At 27.7% G+C, this 18,290-nt stretch overlaps 1 protein-coding gene across 5 annotated transcripts in view; it reads left to right on the top strand.

Moving 5' to 3' along the window:
- LOC117179159 (reticulon-1-A) overlaps positions 1-18,290 on the top strand; it is a 123,640-nt gene that overhangs the window by 75,137 nt on the left and 30,213 nt on the right. Inside the window, exon 1 of one of the 5 annotated variants that reach the window (XM_033370864.1) lies at positions 7,964-8,188. The exons of the other annotated variants lie outside the window; for them this stretch is intronic. Within the exon in view, the coding sequence (XP_033226755.1) occupies positions 8,167-8,188 (22 nt within the window). The 5' untranslated portion in view covers positions 7,964-8,166. Of the gene's footprint in view, positions 1-7,963; positions 8,189-18,290 lie in introns of those variants that run through there. 5 annotated transcript variants of the gene reach the window in all.

The following is an 18,290-nucleotide window of genomic DNA, read 5'->3' as shown; positions in this document are numbered from 1 at the left end:
CAAAATCACGTATGTAAAAGTCTCTTTACTTCACTCCGTATACAAGGGGAAAAATGGTTGAAACTCTTATCAGATTTCAGCTTATTTCATGGAAAGTGGAATTTAAGGGCATGTGATATACGTGAACCACGTGACTACACTCCCGGTCTACGATTATTGCCCACCCTGAGCCGAAATTGATCGGAATAAAGAATTTTGTATGTCTGTCAAAAATTAATGTATTTAAAACAATCCAACGTGGTTTTAAAGTTTAAGCCAATACCTTTCAAATGCAATGGCTTTGTCAATGAAATGAAAAATTCAGTTTTTTATAGTAGTAAAACAATTTATTTTTCTCAATTTTTTTGATCGCAAAAAAACGTGTATAATTTTCGAAGGACCTCGTAGGTTTAAAACAATCTGAATGAAATAGATGCGTATTTGTATTTTCTTTAGGATGAGCCTAAGATGACATTTTTTTATTGAGCCGTTTTAAAGTTATGGAAAAAAAACGTTTATGAACGCTGAATTTCTCGGAATCTATGGTTTATAAAAAAAAAAACTCCAAAAAGAAAGAATGTTTGTTTTTACATGTAAATTAAGTATTCGTGTAGGCATTTTTTTAAATTACCATTTTCTAACTTTTATACAAAAAAATAATATATTTACTAGTTTTGTAACTATATTCTTTTATGCACAAAAGTTAGAAAATAGTCATAAATAAAAATGGTATGAAATGAGAACAGAAAATTTGCCCCCAACATTGTTTTGTCTCCACAAATACTTATTCTATATATAAAAACAAACCTTTTTTCTTTTGGAGTTTTTTTTCTGTAATGCACAGATTCCGAGACATATTCTGCGTTGAAAAAAATGTTTTTTCTGAGCGAAAAATTGGAGAAAAAAATTATTGTCTTTTTACTATAAGAAAACTCAATTTTCAATTTTTTGACAAAAGCCAGTTGGGTTTGAAAGGTATTGGCTCAAACTTTAAAAGTAAGTTCGAATTGTTTGAATACATAGATTTTTGACACACATCACAAAATTTGTATCGACCAATTTCGGCTCAGGGTGGGCAATATTCGTTGACAGAGTGTACTTTTCTTATGTTTTTGTACAAAATAGTTAATATTTTAGAATGAAACTTTGCAACTTGATAAAGGACATCGATCAATTTTGATTTTCAATAACCAAAAAAAAAAACATATTTTTGTCGGTAAAACAAAAATTCCCGGTTTTGAATTATATAAATGTACAATCTATTTTATTTGGTAGATCCTTTGTCATATTCTATAAAGGTTCAAAGGAAAATATTAATTATTTCGAAAAAAAATGTACCTAAAGTTCTGAAGATTTCAATTGAACAAAATGGAAAAAATTTTGCTTTTAAATTAGCCTAGCGAAATTACTCAAGATAGGTGTGAAGTTAAGTATTACACAAACAATCTAACGATGATAAAATTTTAGAACATTTAAATGTCCATGGTGATAAGAATAACACACAGGACAAGGTAAAATTATTATAATAACACTTTAGATTATTCCTGAAGCTCTTACTCTACTCAAACATAGTTTTTTTTTTATTATCAAGTCACTTAATACTATTTTAATTAGTAAAATGGTGTATGAAGACGTTTATTTTGATGATTTTGTGATTATCTAAAACTGAGGGTGACTGCATTTTTCAGGAAACTTAACACCCTACTAAAAAAAACTTTTATAATAGCAACATAATTTGAACCCTTATCAAAAGTCCATAATTAACGTTATTTTTAATTCAAAAAAAGTTTATAAAGGCGTTCATTTTGATGACTTTGTGATTTTCTAAAACGTAGCATGTGAAAGTTTTATATATAGTTAGTGGACAAGACAATGATATTTTTAATTTATTTTCAAAATTTTTCTGTATAAAACAAAGGAAAAATATATCTGTTTTGTCCACTATATATCAAATATAAATAACTTTTTCACCTGGGAGAGTAACTTTAAATTTTGTTCCTAAAACTGTTTTGAACTAAAAAATATTTCTGTTTCATGACAAGATCATTTAACGCCATTTTTAATTCGAAAAAAGTGTATATAAAAGCTTTCATTTGAAGGATTTTGTGATTTTCTAAAAAAAAGGGAGATTTTTATTTTTTTCCCGGGAAGATCTTACTCCACTCAAAAAACTTGTTTTTTTACAAGGTCATTTAGAACTATTTTTAATTCAGTAAAAGTTGATAAAACGTTTATTTTAATGATTTTCTAAAACTAAGCGTAACTAAATTTTTCCGGCAAATTTTACCCCATTCAAAAAACTTGCATTATCGCAAAGAAATTTAAAACCAGAAGATCTTTCCTCACTCAAAAAAGTTGTTTTGTGACAAGGTAATTTAACACTACTTTTCATTCAAAATAAAGTGCATAGACTTATGTTCGAATGATTTTGTTATTTCCTAAAACTAAGGGTGACTTTAAATATTTTTTCGGAAGCTCTTACCCCATATAGCATACCTGTTTTATGACAAGGTAATTTAACACTATTTTAGTTTGTAAAACAAGTGTATAAGCACGGCCATTCTGTCAATTGTGTGTTGCTTTTATTACCAATCATATTTTAATGTTAAAATTGTAACATCTAATAATGAATTATTCTTAGATGTTTTGTATAATTCAGCAGAACCCCGATTTCGTAACCCCCAGTTTTCTAATCCTTAGAATTGCTGGCCCACGCAGTTTCTCAGGAGACAGGGCGAGAGTCGGTTGCGACTCTCGCCTTGGAAGTGCCGCAGAGCGCGAGTACTCAGTCCATTATATTGCGCAATATAATGCATTTTAATTGGAAACGTTTCAGGCAGCCCTGACCGTTCACGTTTCGATTCCCCATATTTATTAAAAAGGCTATTTGCAAGAAACTCTCCGCTCTCGCCATTGTTACTAAATCGGGGTTCTGTTGTATTTATTTTCAAGCCTTCCTGAATTAATTCCGCTAGGCTAATTTCAGAATTTTTTTCCATACCGTTCACTTGAACATTGAGAACTTCCAGTTCATTTGGAAAAAAAGGAAATGACTAAAATCTACTTGGTCATGTGACCCATGTATCGTAAAATTTTACATGATTGCTTTCATTATTATTAATATTGTTTCAACCATAGTTTCCCATGGGTAAAATAGAGTAGTGTAGCTGTAGATAACTAGAAATGTAGTGTAATATAAAATAGTGCAGTAGTTTTAAGAAAAAAGAATGGACTTGAATATAAATTTAAGTCAAAAATTGGCTTAATTTAAGGTGTGAAAAAATGAAGCTTCAAAAAAGGTTAGACTTTTTTCTGTGTTTCTGAATCCGATTGAGTTATTGACATCTAATTTTCATCGGTGGAATTTCTTAATCTAGCTAAAATTATAAAAGTCTATTGTTCAAATGTAAGTTAGTAAAAAGATATATGTAAAGACGTTGAGAAAGAAGTTTTGTACAAAAACGTGTTTGCTCTATTGGGGCAACCTCCATTTTCTAATTGCATGAGCAATTACATTAGTCACCTTGTGTTCGCGAACTTTACCAGTTATAATACTACAAAGAAGCTATCAGGAAACTTGCCTTTTATCTAGTTTCTAGATTCTAGGTTATATATAAATATATATAATTTTGTAACTATTCTGAATAATTTTTTAAAATATTAAATAGATAATTCACTACTTTCAAAATATGTTTTTGGACTATTTTTTATTTTCATTAATATGAAATTTTTTATAACAGATCTATTATACCTCTTCTGTCTATTTTCTTAAATTAAACAAGTTTCCAAATTTTTCCCCCATTTTCATAATTTAAATTTGCAGGAAAAGAATTAGAATTCCTTCAGCATGAACACGGGAAGGAAATTTCCTCTACTGATGTCTTAAAAAAAGTAATTTGGTGATAATCGAATTGGATTTCAAGCATTGGAAATAATCATCATTTTATTATATATTTAAGAATAATAATTACATTTATAAATACTCTTATAATCTTCAAAAAATAATGAAATTTCAAATTTAAAGACCTGCAAAAGCTGAAAGTAATTTCATTGTTTTGGATTAAAAAAAATTTAAATAATGGAAATTAAAAACATAAAAATTTACGAGCCCTATACATTTCGAAAAACTTCTTTGTACTTGTGTGGGGCAGTATGTCCCTCTTAATTTGCCTTATTACACTCTCATCACTTTTTTCTAAAAAAGTAATAGAGTTGAAATATTTTTGTTTCACTATACGAAGTTAAATTTTAGTGTTCAAATTAACAATTGTTTTTGGTTCAATTATTAAGATAATTTAATATTCTTTTTCTTAGTAGGAAATTATTACAAAATTTCAATTCTCAGAGTATTTCTTAGTATTTTTGAAATGCGAGTAAAAAGCCTTGTATCTGTTACATAATGAACATCCTCAAACCAGTTTTTATCCTATACGTTTTTATCATTTCTATTAATAGTTTTGTTATCTGACAGCCAGTGAAAATCGATGAAATCGTGAATTTGCTACTTAGAGTAGTTAGGACTCCCGAAGGAGTGCTGGTAATTTCTGTGTATTTAATAGGATATAGGAATTTCTTGAGTCTGGAGATCAGGGTCAGACACTTGTCTGTCGAGTTCCATTTTCCATGTCCCTAAATGGAGAATGAGGACTTTCTCAATTAAGTCATAACTTGAAGATAATCGTTTCTCCTATTCAGTACTTCGTAGGCAACTATAGAAGCTCATTGATCTTATAATTTTTGTTGATAAATATAATTCAAATCAACTTGGAATTTCGTAAGAAGTTTTGCAAGTTATTTTCATGTGATGCAATTTCTATTAAGGTTCTTCATTAACAATACATTATCTTTCTTATTTAAATATAGGAACTCCAAGCTTATTTTTGTAGAAGTAGTTTACATTTTTGTTAATTTAACGTAATTGAAGCTCGCAACGTTTATAAACGTTTCATCCACCCACGCACTATAATGTTTATCTTTTTTCTAAATTCTAATTTGCCCTTAATCGCTCGATTCTCTGATTGTAATTCACAAAATTGTATTTTATTCTGACAAGACCAAACAAACCTGAAACCCAGCATTTCGAAATATCTAGAGTCACTTGAAATCACTTGAACTCATTTGAAGTGACTTGATTTCTTCTGAAGTCACTTGAATTTTCTTGAAATCTCCTGAAATATCTGAATTCAGTTGAATTCATGAATTGGCATGGAGTTCAATGAAATCACTGGAATTCTGTCGAAATTTTCTGATGGCAGTGAAATCTTCTGAAGTAATTAAAATATTCTGAAGTATTTTAAAGTCGAAAGAAGATTTACGCTCAATCGGTCAAGTTATCAATTCCTCCACTGAAGTAATCAGTCAACTCTGCCCAATAGATTGATTTTGACTGATTAACTTAACTGATGACTCATTCGTGCATGTTCAATTCTCTAAGCCTAAGGTTTAAGAAACCAAATTTTTACAGGGACCTAACTTGTATGTGAACCACAACCTATTTGAACTACCAGTTCTTTTTATTTTTTATATTTGTGATTCTAATTCTTGCCCCTATTTTGAGTTTGTTGAATTTCAAAAACGCTTTAACCAGTGGTATAGTGATATAGTCGAGGCCTGGAGCCTCCAGGGTACTTTTTTTTGAAGGCCTGCCGGCGCCAAGCCACTTTCTTGTCAAACGGGAAATTTTTCCATTTGTAGGCTATCCATAAACTGCATTACCAATTTTGGGTTTGTTACCTGCCCCTCCACCTGAAGTAACGTAGTCGTTGGCTAAAAACAGATTTTACGTTTACAAATTATAGCATATTAAATTCAATATGAAACGCTTTAGATTCCTGAGATTTCAAACCAAAATATATTGAATTTTTAACCAAAAATGATTTTCTTCTCGAAGAGATGAATTTTCAACACAAAAATACGAATTTGCAAGAAAAAAAATTATTTTTTAACCAAGCAATTGCATTAAGAACCAAAATAGACGAACTTTCGACTAAAAGATACGAGTAAAAAGAAAGTAGTTAGAAATTTAATCAAATAGTACAATTTTCAAGTCAAAGACGAACTTTTCCGAAAACAGAATTTTTAACAAATAAGTTACTTTTCAACCAAGAAAGATAAATTTTCAATCCAAAAGGATGAGTTTTTTAATAACATAGTTGAATTTCATACAAAAATGATAGCTTTAATAAAATAGTTAGATTTTTGACAAAATAGTTGAATTTTTAAACAAAAGAATGGAATGTAATCAAATTATTTCAATTTTTATGACAAAAAGATAATACGGGATAAAGTTATGAGCAAAAGTGTAATATTTACATTTTCAAATAAGAACTCTCATAAAAAAACTTAATAAAAAAAATTTACAGAGTAGTTCAACTTTATGTCAAATAATCGGTTTTTCACCTAAAAAATATGAACGGTCAATGAAGTATGTAGAAGTTGATATTTCATTTGAGAAAATTAGATTTCTAACAAAATAGATGAATTTTCAGCCAGAAAGTGGAACATTCAACAAAAAAATATAAATTATTAAACAAAATTGGAATAGTTTAATTGTCAGCTTGAAAAAATAATTTTCAAACAAATAATTAAATTTTCAATCAAATAATAGAATTTTTAACCAAAGTGTATTTAACTCGCGCTACGCGATCGGTTTTCGTATTTCTCACATATTTGTGCAAATACCTTTGAGAATTAAAGGTCAAAGCATGGACAACTGTAATTTGTGGACTGCAAATTTTCAGATATAATCTAAAAAAAAAACATTTTTTTAATTAACATTGTATTGTACCTTGTGTCTGTTTATCCAAAAATTAAATTTGTTTATTTGTAATATAATTTTTTACGTTTAAAACAAAAACTACGTGTCCTATCGAAAATTATTCATGACTTTGAATGAGTTTTCGCTATTTTTTGGAAGAACAACTTTTGTCTATTTAATTTTGGCATAGCTTGGGTCGTTTGTCCAGAACTTTAATTTTTTTATTTTTCGTTATTTTTTGTGCGATCAAAATTTAAAATTTCGATTTTTCGAGAAAATTCATTAACTTGTTACGAATATCTTGTAGAGCTTTAAAAAATAAACTTTTTTTTTCTCTTGACTTTTCATTTTATTTTTATCTGAAAAAGTCGTGGGGATAAATTGTTCGAATTTCCAAGTACTATGAATAGCCGTACATAGAATGTTCAAATCTTTAAAAAAAAAAATGGTTTCAAACATTTTTTTAATTCTCAAACTTTTTGACTTTGTATCCAAAGTAACTGGCTAATGAACTCGTTCTTTCTTTGTATGCCTTAAAAAAGTGTGCCAAAGCTCAATCCAATCTGATTAGTTTTTCGTAAGTTATCGTGCCTACATGATAAAGACGCAGACAGGCATACATACAGATAGACAGACACTTTTGCAAAAATATTTGTTTTCTGGTTCAGGGGGCTCAAAACGTGGAGATTTAATGAAAACCGAGTAAGTAAAATTTTACATAAAACTATTACCTTCTCATTAGTATGAGAATGTGAAAAAAGAACTTTTATCCAAAAATATGGTCAGATTTTCTTAGGGGGTTTAAGTTCTAAATTTTATCTAAGTTTGTAACGTTATCTTCGCTTAACCCCCCCCCCCCCCCCCCCCTCCTGTTAACAACCTTAGTTTTTAGCCCTTCCCTCTGAAACTGGTAACTAGTTGATGGAAAGTACCGCCAGGTTACATTTTCTTTTAGGACTACACCACTGACTTTAACATGAACAAATGAATGGGTCCATTATCTTAAAGAGCTGATAACGCTCTTCAGCTGACTTTCTTCGTCCGTCTTGCGAGGATTGACCGCGAAGGTGCTCGAGATAAGAGGGGATGGATGAGATCGTATAAATGTCCATCCATACGTAAGTTTTCGTGGCTCGGACAACTAAATATAACGCCCAGCCAGGTTCTCGTTGGTAGGTTGCCAGCACTCCTTGGGATTCGTGCTTCGGCCTACCAGTTAGTTCCCTTTTGGTACTAAGTGGCACGCGTCACGTTTGGTGTCGCGCTTACGGCCCTTGGTTTCTTTATTCTTCACCTGACCTTCTGGCTTCTCCAGACTTGTTTTTATTTTCTCAAATTCACAAATTATCCGCATCCCTTTGCACTTTCGTACGTACGTGATAACACATTCCTACGCTTCTGACGCCGTGTGTGCGTGCGCTGCTCAGAAAATGGCCATCACGAGGGAAGAACGTGAGTACCGGCCACCCTGCATACCGATCTTATTGGAGATTTCAAATTTTCAACAACCGCGCGGGGATCGATGTGACCCAGAAAATCGAGACTTTTTTTATATGAGGAAATAGATGAGGTTTTTTTTTTGTTTAATTATCGGAAACGTGCTAAATATATTCGTAAGAATCGTTGCCAAAACCAGGGATCATAGTATTTCCCTTATTCCCCTGCCTTTAACCCTTTTTATCTTTATTTGAATACAATATTTAATAAAAATTTAATAAAATATTTGAAAATAAAGTTCGTTTTATATCTGAAAATGTATTCTATTCGAAACTAGAATATGCTAGTTTTAAAACCCAATTCCAAACAAAACTATTTCTGATTTAAATAGTACTTTAAAGCTAAAGTCTTTTTTGACTGAATATATATTATATACAAATAAAATATTTTTGAATTTAACTATTAAAGTACGCCGTTTTGTCTACGTTGAAGATTCCTTAGTTTAAATTTGAACATCGATTGTCATTATGTTAGAAATATTATAGCAATTATTAACTCACTTTAGAATCATTTAAACTTTTGACGTTAGCAGAAATAGAGTAAAAAAGGCTCAAATTAAAATTAATTTTTTTTGCTATGATTGGTGAAAAGAAAACTCGAGTTTTGTATTAATTTAAACTAAATTAAAAGGTCTCTCCCATTTTCCAGAGAGTTCTAAACTGAAGAATTTTATTTTTCAAATAATTTCTGTGGGTAGCATTCTTTTGTATCAAGAGATATATTTAGGGAGCAAAAATTAATCGCCATCATTTTTTTTACAGTTTTTTAAAAATGTTTGCATTAATAATTTCAAATTGAAACCTTTCAAATTAAACAGTTTTTATTTTAAATGTCAGTTCGTCTAATATGATCAATTTTTTATACAACATTTCAAAAACGTAACTACTTAAAACCGAGATTAAAACAATTAAAGTTTAACAATATTTGACTGTCGACGAAAATTTAAACATTAAAATCTTATGATTTTAAATTGTTAATAATAATTCGATGAAAAAAGTTACAGAATTTTCAAAAAAAGAAGCCAAATTAATTTTTTTGTTCACATATGAAGAAGTCAAATCGAAATTTTCAGTAAATATTAAATATATTCAGAAATTAACTCTATGTTATTTTTTGATTAGACCAAAATTCAAAATAGAGATTTACAAGATTTACAAATGATTTTAAATGGCATTTTTCGATTGAACCTAATAAGTTCTGGAATACAAACTATTTTCAAAAACCACCTTTTAACTGTTCATTAAATATAAGCGTAATTTTTAATATTTATATATTAAAATATTTTTTCTTTGAATATGAATTCCATCTAATATTTAATTAATGGGAAGATTTATCATATTTTAAACAAACTTCTTTCTCTTATCTTTTCTTTAATGAAGAAACCTAGTCTCTTTAAGACCACAATAAAAACAAAACAAAACAGTGGTCTTTTTTATTTAACAATGTAATCATTGAAATTAAGTCTCTTAGTTTTACTTTGTACTTTTTTAAATGCGGAACTGGTTTTAGTGTCTAGACTAGACAATTTCAATTTAATAGCGTTTGAAATTTAAAAAAAATGTTGATTCTATAATATTATACAATTTCTAGAGGGTTTGAATTCAACAGTTTCTGAATGACAGACATGTAAAAAATGGGCATCCATGAAAGTGTTAAAATTATGAAAGCAAGAATTTTAATTATGGATTTTTAAAGAGTTTATGTTTTTAATATTAGAAAATAAAAATCTAACGACGTGAACACCTGCTTTTATTTTATTTAAACTGGTATTTTTACAAAAATTGATTGAATAATTTTAAGGTAATTTATATTCATGGAATTTCAAATGATCTCTGCTTCTTTCAAAGTAGATATTTATGACTTCCAAAGATTTTAGGCGATATTAGCGAAATTCTAAAGAACTTTAGAGACAAAAATAAATGTTATTTCAAGGGATTTCTTTGGATCGTAACAATTTCAAATGATGTGAAGGACATGGCACAATTATAATTTATATCGAATGCATTTCAAATAATTTCTACTTATTTTAGTGGATTTTAAAAATTTAAAGGGATTATAATACATTTCTAGGGAACTTTAGGGAATGAATTAATTTTTATTTCAAGGAATTTCTAAGAATTAGGAAAGATTTAAAGTTATTTTTAAATATTTCAAAGAATTTGAAGAGATTTTGTTTTAATTCAATTTTTTTATTTGATTTTAACATGATTTAAGAGTGTTGTTTTCAATTAAATTAATTATTGTAGTAATTAGTAGAGTAAGGTTGAAATAACCTCGGAAATAACGTATCTTGGACAGGAAATTTTCTTGTTTACGAGAACGATAAATTTTATGTTTTTTTTTCAAGTCCCGAATTTCTCCCCTTTTCATGAAAAAATTACAATTAATTAGTACTATGGTGCTATGCTGACTTACAAAAATTGGATTTTAATAATTTCATTTTTCAATGTTTTGAAGAAATAAATACATTTAAAGATTATTTTCAAAATTAGAAACAGTAAAGTTGTAGGGAATTTTTTTCCGAAGGAATAATTCATAATTTATGAAAATTCAACTATTTTTTTTAAATTGGTAAGAAGTGGCAGTATGGAAGAAATTCAATTTTAAAAACTATTGTTGAAACAATTTTTTTTTCGTAAGTTTTAAACTTTTTTTTATAATAAATCATGTTTTTTTCTTTAATAAGACATGATTGATAATATCCTATCAATTCTGAAAACCACGGGAAACATTTCTTCAGAGACTTTATTTTTGGCACAACTACCTCAAAGAATGTTTCTTTGAATAGAGTCATGTATATTGTATAAATCAATTTTCGTTTTTATATGAGAGCAGCAGAAAGATGGAAAAATTTTATCATGTTAAAAATGTTTAAACATTGGTTGTGTTGTTATCAAGGTTTTAACTTAAAATAAAATTGTCAATGAAATTTGTCAATTGAAATAAGTGATACATAAATGTTCCTGATTTCAAGTTATGGGAATTTTCAGTTTAAAATTTTTTAGTATCATATAAAATTTGAAAATATTAATTTTGATATTGCGCAATTCTGTTCGGTTCCCAATCTTTTAAATTGTATACATTTAAAATTTGTTTTTATTTTTCGATATTAAAAAGTATGCAATAAATTTCTAAAAGTTATATGATTTTGATTTACGTTCTGTGATATATTTTCATATTAAGAATGACAGTAAAGAATTCTCAATATTTAAAAAAAGTAAATTTGCAAAATATTTTTTAACAAAGGAAAAATATTACAAAACAATTGAATAATTATTTTTAAATCAACATATAAATTGGAGGGTAAACTTTGATCACTATATCAAATTTCAGAGAAGAAAAATAAAGAAAATGTAACTAATTCTGGCATAATTTTGACAGTGAAAGACAGCTGTCAGAGAATTTTCGTTAAAATTCAGAAAGAATTCTAAAAATAGGTGAAGCCAGGAAAATTGAAATTATCTGAGATCTCATCTTTTCTGGTCGGAATTGGCGAAACTTTCCCCATTCTTCTCAAGGTTGTCCAAGATCCTGAAGCAGACTCTGCAAATAATATTCTGGGTTCAGGTCAAGTTCTTTCAACCGTAAAATTTGAAGCACCTGAAATATGTACCCTCCAATATTCAGAGTTCATATTTAAATCTGAAAAAATATTGCAATTTTCTTTCGAAGTAGAATTGAAAAAAAAGTATAACGGGTCTTAAAAACAACTTTCATGCATATTTATTATGCGGAATAAAAAATGTCGCGACTGAAACCGAACGATTTATAGATCAGGGTCGAGTAGCTATTATCGACTATTTCTATTGGCTATTTGCTATTATTATAAATGTATTGATCTAGAAAAAATTCCATACTATTAGTCTTAAAAATAAAAAAAATTATTTGCAGTTTAATAACAAATTTTAATTAATTATTTTGACTAACAAATATCCCTATTTTTGTGCATGAAATATATAATCTGAATCAAATAAATAATTAAAACTATATTTAATTTAATTAAATTTATTATCATTGTATTTATAAAAATTATTAATTTTCGCTTTTATTAGAAATGTCTTATTAATATTAAAGTATTTATGTAACAATGTTAGAACTGCGTTTTTGAATTGAGACGCAATTTTCTGTAATACGTTGCACTGCGTCGTAGATATTGGATTCTGAACTGGATTCACTACATTTTTATCTGACTCATATGTGTGTAGAAAAATGCATCAACCCCCGGGGGTAAATCAGGAAATCTTTTATTTCTGAAACTCCCTCAACTGCATTAATTCAATTGCCAACCAATTTTTTCCTGAGATATACAATGTATCCTTTTCCTTTGTTGTATTTGTATTTGCTGTATTGTTGGAAAACAGGGAAAAGTGGGAAAAACGTTACATAGTGTGGGAGGGGGGACAAAATTGTCGGAAAATTGCGTTACGTAATTCATGGATGGTCTCTAATGAAAAGCATTTTTTAAATTAAAAATCCAAAAACCACTTATCAGGGATCACAGCGCAAACGAGCTCAAAGAATGGATAATAAGGTAATTTTTTTATGAAAAGTGGGAAAATATGGGATTATTAAACATTTATTCTTATACGTGGAAAAGAAGAAACAATCTTTATAAAAAATTTTATAATTTTAAATGACTTTTCAATAATCTACATTTTACTTCATTAAAAAGATTATTTTTGTAATCTTTCAAGACAACATTGAGTTCCGAAAAAATGGGCAAATAAAACATTTTGTATACTTTTAAAATCGTTATTTCTTTTTAAAATTACTATTACATTTTCACATTTCTCAACATTTGGTACTTTATTTATAAATAAATTATTTAAGTGAATTAATATTATACAGATGCATTTTATTATTCTCACATATTCGCACCGAGGGCTAATATATCTTGCTTTATAGTCTATACTATAGCTGTTTTAAAATTTTTTAATTTTAATAACTATACAAAATTCTGTGAGTTATAACATTTGAAATATTGCATTTTCTAATATCGTACATTTGATGAAAAACGGGAATTTGGAAAAAAGGAAAGTGCAGTGGATTAGGGGAAATAGTGTGATCCCTGATTAATATTTGTACTTATTAAATCTTCTTTATTACTTTCCCTTACTTTTTTGTAAAAAGTACCAAAATCCACTGTTTTTTTTAGAGTGTAATAATTAAAATGAATCTAAAGAACAGATAATTTAAAATAAAGAAAGTTTTTATTTTTAAATGCTTTAAAAAAATATTTTATATTTTTGATTGACATTTTATTAATTTTATATTGTACCCATACGAATTTGTATCAATTCTCGTCCAAACCCAACTAGCTCTCGGGCACTGTACTAGTAACCGGTTATGTCAAGCTGGACTTAAGCCAGCAAGAACACTTAACTTCACCGTGTAGCTACAAGTGCTCTGATTGTGATTATTATTAGCAATTTTAGGACAAAATGCATACAATCGCTTGTGAAAATTTGACCGGTTAATTGGGACGCAGAGAGATTGCTTCTATACGCTACTAACTCGTATATCAAACATATTTATTGGACCAGGAAATGGGCGAGATCGAAAAAAAAAAATCAAGGAATTACATTTAATTTATTTTTTGATTTTGATCTTTTGTTATACTTAGTAGAATAATTTCTAAAATCAGACCACTCGAACCAATCAGAATGGACCGGGAAATCGGAAAATTACAGTGAATTTACTTTTTGACCGTGACTTTTACAACAATTTTATAAGAACAATCTATCCAATCACTTGAAATATCACAAATTTCATATTAAATTGTATAATTTAATTTAAAAGAAGTTTAATCACTACTTTTTGGAATTTTAAGTTCAATTCTCAATTTTTTAAATTACGAATTCATTTTGTTTGCTATCGGTAATTCTAAAATCGTTTATAGTTTAAATTTTCCGTTTCAAGCATAAATTTACAGTTTAACGAATTTTAAAATGCAGTTTTTAAGAGGTCAACAATTAAAAAATAACAGCATTTGAATTGCAAATATAACTTAATGATTTTGTATACTGAACTGTAATTAAATTGATATAATTTTTAACCATATAATTTCAAATTATTATATTCATAATTAAACGCTTTCATTTATTTTTAAATCCTCTTCAAATATTAATTCAGTCTTTCACAATTTCATCTTTTAAGAATTTTAGAATTTAAGCCGAAATTAGTAACCACTATGATTTTGAAAGGTGACCGAACTTTATATGCCCTTTGAAAAAGATCTTAGAATCATTTTTCCTTGGGGAATATTCACACAATACAATTATTACATAACATTAGAAAGGAATAGTGTTTCCAACTTTTTTGTGCCAAAAATAAAATTTTTCTACAAAACAGTTGAATTTTTAAGCTTAAAATAATAATTTTCAACGAAAAAATTGAATTTTCAATTAAAAAGGATTAAATGTTTACTATAACAGATGAATTTTCAACCTGAAAATACGATTTTTCTACAAAAAAGTTTAAACATATTTGTACTCTCGAATAAAAAATATACATTTTTAACTAAAATACGAAAAGTACCATTTTTAATAACAAAAATTAACTTGAAACAAAAAAAAAACGAATTTCCAACCAGAGATGAATCATATCCAAAAATATTTTAATTTTAAGTGAAAAACCGTTGAATTCAGACAAAAAATACGAATTTTCAGCAAATGATTATATTTTCAACCAAAAATGAAGTAGTAAAAATTTTCATTACCTAAATTAACCTTTAACCATAAAATCGAATTTTCAATCAAAGAGATGAACCTTCAATCATATATATTTCAATTTAAAGTAAAAAACATTTGAACTAAACCAAAAAGACGAATTTTCAACAAAATAGTAGAACTTCAATACAAAAGTAAATTTGAATTAAGTCAGTTGAATATTAAATCAAAAAGAGATGAACCATCAATAAAGAAAATGAAATTTTTACAAAGCAGTTCAACTTCATACAAGTAGTTACATTTTTAATTAAAAAAATCAATATCCAACTAAAAAAAAAAATTTTCATCGAAAGAGATAAATCTTCAACTAAAAAGATTTAAATTTTAACAAAAAGAATTAAACCAAAAAAGGCAACATTTTAGCAAATAGTTAACTTCTCAACCAAAAATGTAATAGTTAAATTTGTAATAAAAAAAAATTAATTTCCAACAAAAAAAACGAATATTAAGCCGCAGAGATTAATCTTCAACCAAAAATATTTTTATTTTAAATGAAAAGCAGTTGAATTAAACCAATCGTTGAATTTATCCAAAATTGCTGACTAACCAACTTGACCTTTAGTTTAGGACACTAAAAGAGTGTACCAAATGCATAAACAGATGTATATGACAATGCGAAAAGAAGACTTTTTGAGAAAAATGTTGAATTTTCTAAAAAAAAAATATATAAATTATTTTACGAAAAATATAAATGATTTTTTACATGCAGGAAGGAACAATATTTTTATAAGAAATGTTATATGATCCTTACTCTAAATAATATCTGGAATTTAAATAGTTATATTTGTCTCAAGAATAATTAAATTTTTTTATGAAAATGGGAAAAAATGTTGCATAATAAATGGATCCCCCTTTTGTATTTCCTTCAGGAAACTTATTTGATCTCAATACAAGGTTGATTCGCTTCAACAATATTCTATATGTAACTTAGGAGCGGCTCATTCATGGACAAAATGAAATCAATACTTGAATGTATATAGAGAATAGCTACATTTTACTAACCGAAGCCAAGGCTGATTGATTTTATTTCCAATAAAAAAAAAGTTTTTCTAATTTCAATTAAAAAATTGAAATATATTGTAAAGGCTAGAATAAAACAAGCTGTTTACGTTTTTGAAACGTTATCTTTATTTCAGAATTTTTTAAATGTGGAATAGTAGTATTTTTATTTTACCGAGTGCAGTTATTTTTAATTAAACTGAGAAGTTCGACATTTATTGGCTTTTTGTAGGAAATAAAAAGTTGTTGTGTATCGGATACCGAGTAGGTAATATAGTTTAATTAAACTTTAACTGAAAATAAATTTGTAGCTAATAATTTGTTTGTAACTAATAGTTTCTTTAATTAAAAAAAAATTTACTTTAAAAATTCTGTATTCAGAAGTCTTAAATATCCGCATTGCGGTATCTTCACTATTCTCTGAGTAGTTTTGATTCTAATCTAAGTGCTCACCTAACTTCAAGCGAAGTCTGAATTCTGACAATAGATGATTTTATTTGGGATTTTTATTATTTCAACAAAATGTTCAATAAGGTCTCTGCTATTTTTTTAGCTTATGTAATGTATTAATGTTTTAATGGATATAATTTTTGAATCACATTTGATTAATTTAAAACTAATCTTATTTAATTACATTAATAATAATTAAGCTTCAACTGTTAGAAGAAAAAATAGGGTTATCTTATAAAATGACGAGAAGCATGCCGATGTGATATAGAATTGCAGTGTGTGTAATTCAACCCCATAAAATTATGAGAAACCAAACACTTACCACAGTCGGCGCATTAGTATGGTTGTTTTGTATAACAGGTCATTGATGTTAACAATCTCCTTCAGCATCACTAAGCATTTTCTTATCATAAAACTGTTTTTTATTTTTGTATTGTAATCATAAATGAAAAAAAAATATTTTCAGAATCTAACATTGTTTAAAATAATTTCTTTAAATACATGCGTTTCTATTATCGTTATTTGATTATTACATTTTCATCTCAATGAGAAAGTACATTTTAATTAATTTTGTGTGGAAATTCACTTTAGCGGACTTAACAAAATTGATTTTATTTTAATTAATAGGCCCGTTATTACATTCGGACCCTCAGTTTTCAAAAGTGTGAGTAGATTTCATTAACATAATATTTTTTCTATCAAAACTAAAAAATCCTATACTTTTAATAAAACCCGGACAAAGCAGACATGTTTACAATTCCTGACGCATTGTCACTAGGACGGTCCACAAGGATTAAAAATTTTTACATTCTCATCCTAATGAGAAGGTATTGGTTTTATGTCAAATTTCGCTTTGTCGGTTTTCATCAAATCTCCACGTTTTGAGACCCTCTGAGCCAGAAAAAACTATTTTTACGAAGGTGTCTGTCAGTCAGTCTGTAGTCTATTCTGTAGGCACGATGACTTTCGAAAGATTGATCAGATTGGATTCTACTTTGATAAACTTGAAGACCTAAAAAGAAAGAACGAGTTCGTAAACCAGCTATTTTGGATTAAAATTCAAAAAGTGAGCGCATTTTCAAAAATTTTGTGACCTTTTTTTTCAAGTTCCAAAAATTCCATGTACGGTTATTCATAGTACTCAGATACTCAAACAATTTATCATCATGCCTTTTTTTCGATAAAAAGAAAATTATCAGAGTTATAGCATTTCCAAAATAAAAAAACCAAACTAAAATTAACATTTTAAGCCAAACAACGCAAGGCATAAAAAAAAAGTCAAGATTAGAAAAAGTTGAAAATTCAAATTTTGTTTGTACAAAAAATAATGAAAAATCAAAAGGTTAATTTTTCGGTCAAGCTATGCAAGATACGAAAAACAATAAATTAACTAAAATGACTCGCCCTGAAAAGATCTACAAATTTGTCATTAAGCACTTTTTAATATGAACCGTAGTTTTTGTTTTTAGTCGTAAAAAACCACATTAAAAATAAAAAAATTAAAGTTCTGGACAAACGACCCAAGCTATGTCAAAATTAAATAGACAAAAGTTGCTCTTCCAAAAAATAGCGAAAACTTATTCAAAGTCATGACTAATTTTCGATAGGACACGTAGTTTTTGTTTTAGTCGTAAAAAATAATATTAAAAATAAAAAAATTAAATTTTTGGAAAAACGACACAAGAGACGAACTAAATTAAAAGACAAAAGTTCTTTGACCAAAAAATATCTACAGGTTTTTTGTTTGAATTAAATTTAATGCAGTAACAAATATTAAAGTTATTATTATTATTATTATTATTATTATTATTATTATTATTATTATTATTATTATTATTATTACACCATTAAGCCATTTCCCTTTCGGGGTAGGCGTGACT

This window comes from Belonocnema kinseyi, chromosome 8, assembly GCF_010883055.1.
Source record: "Belonocnema kinseyi isolate 2016_QV_RU_SX_M_011 chromosome 8, B_treatae_v1, whole genome shotgun sequence".
In the NCBI taxonomy this organism is placed as follows: Eukaryota; Metazoa; Arthropoda; class Insecta; order Hymenoptera; family Cynipidae; genus Belonocnema; species Belonocnema kinseyi.
Note: the sequence above shows the minus strand (reverse complement) of the source record. Positions and strands in the feature narration are given on the sequence as shown.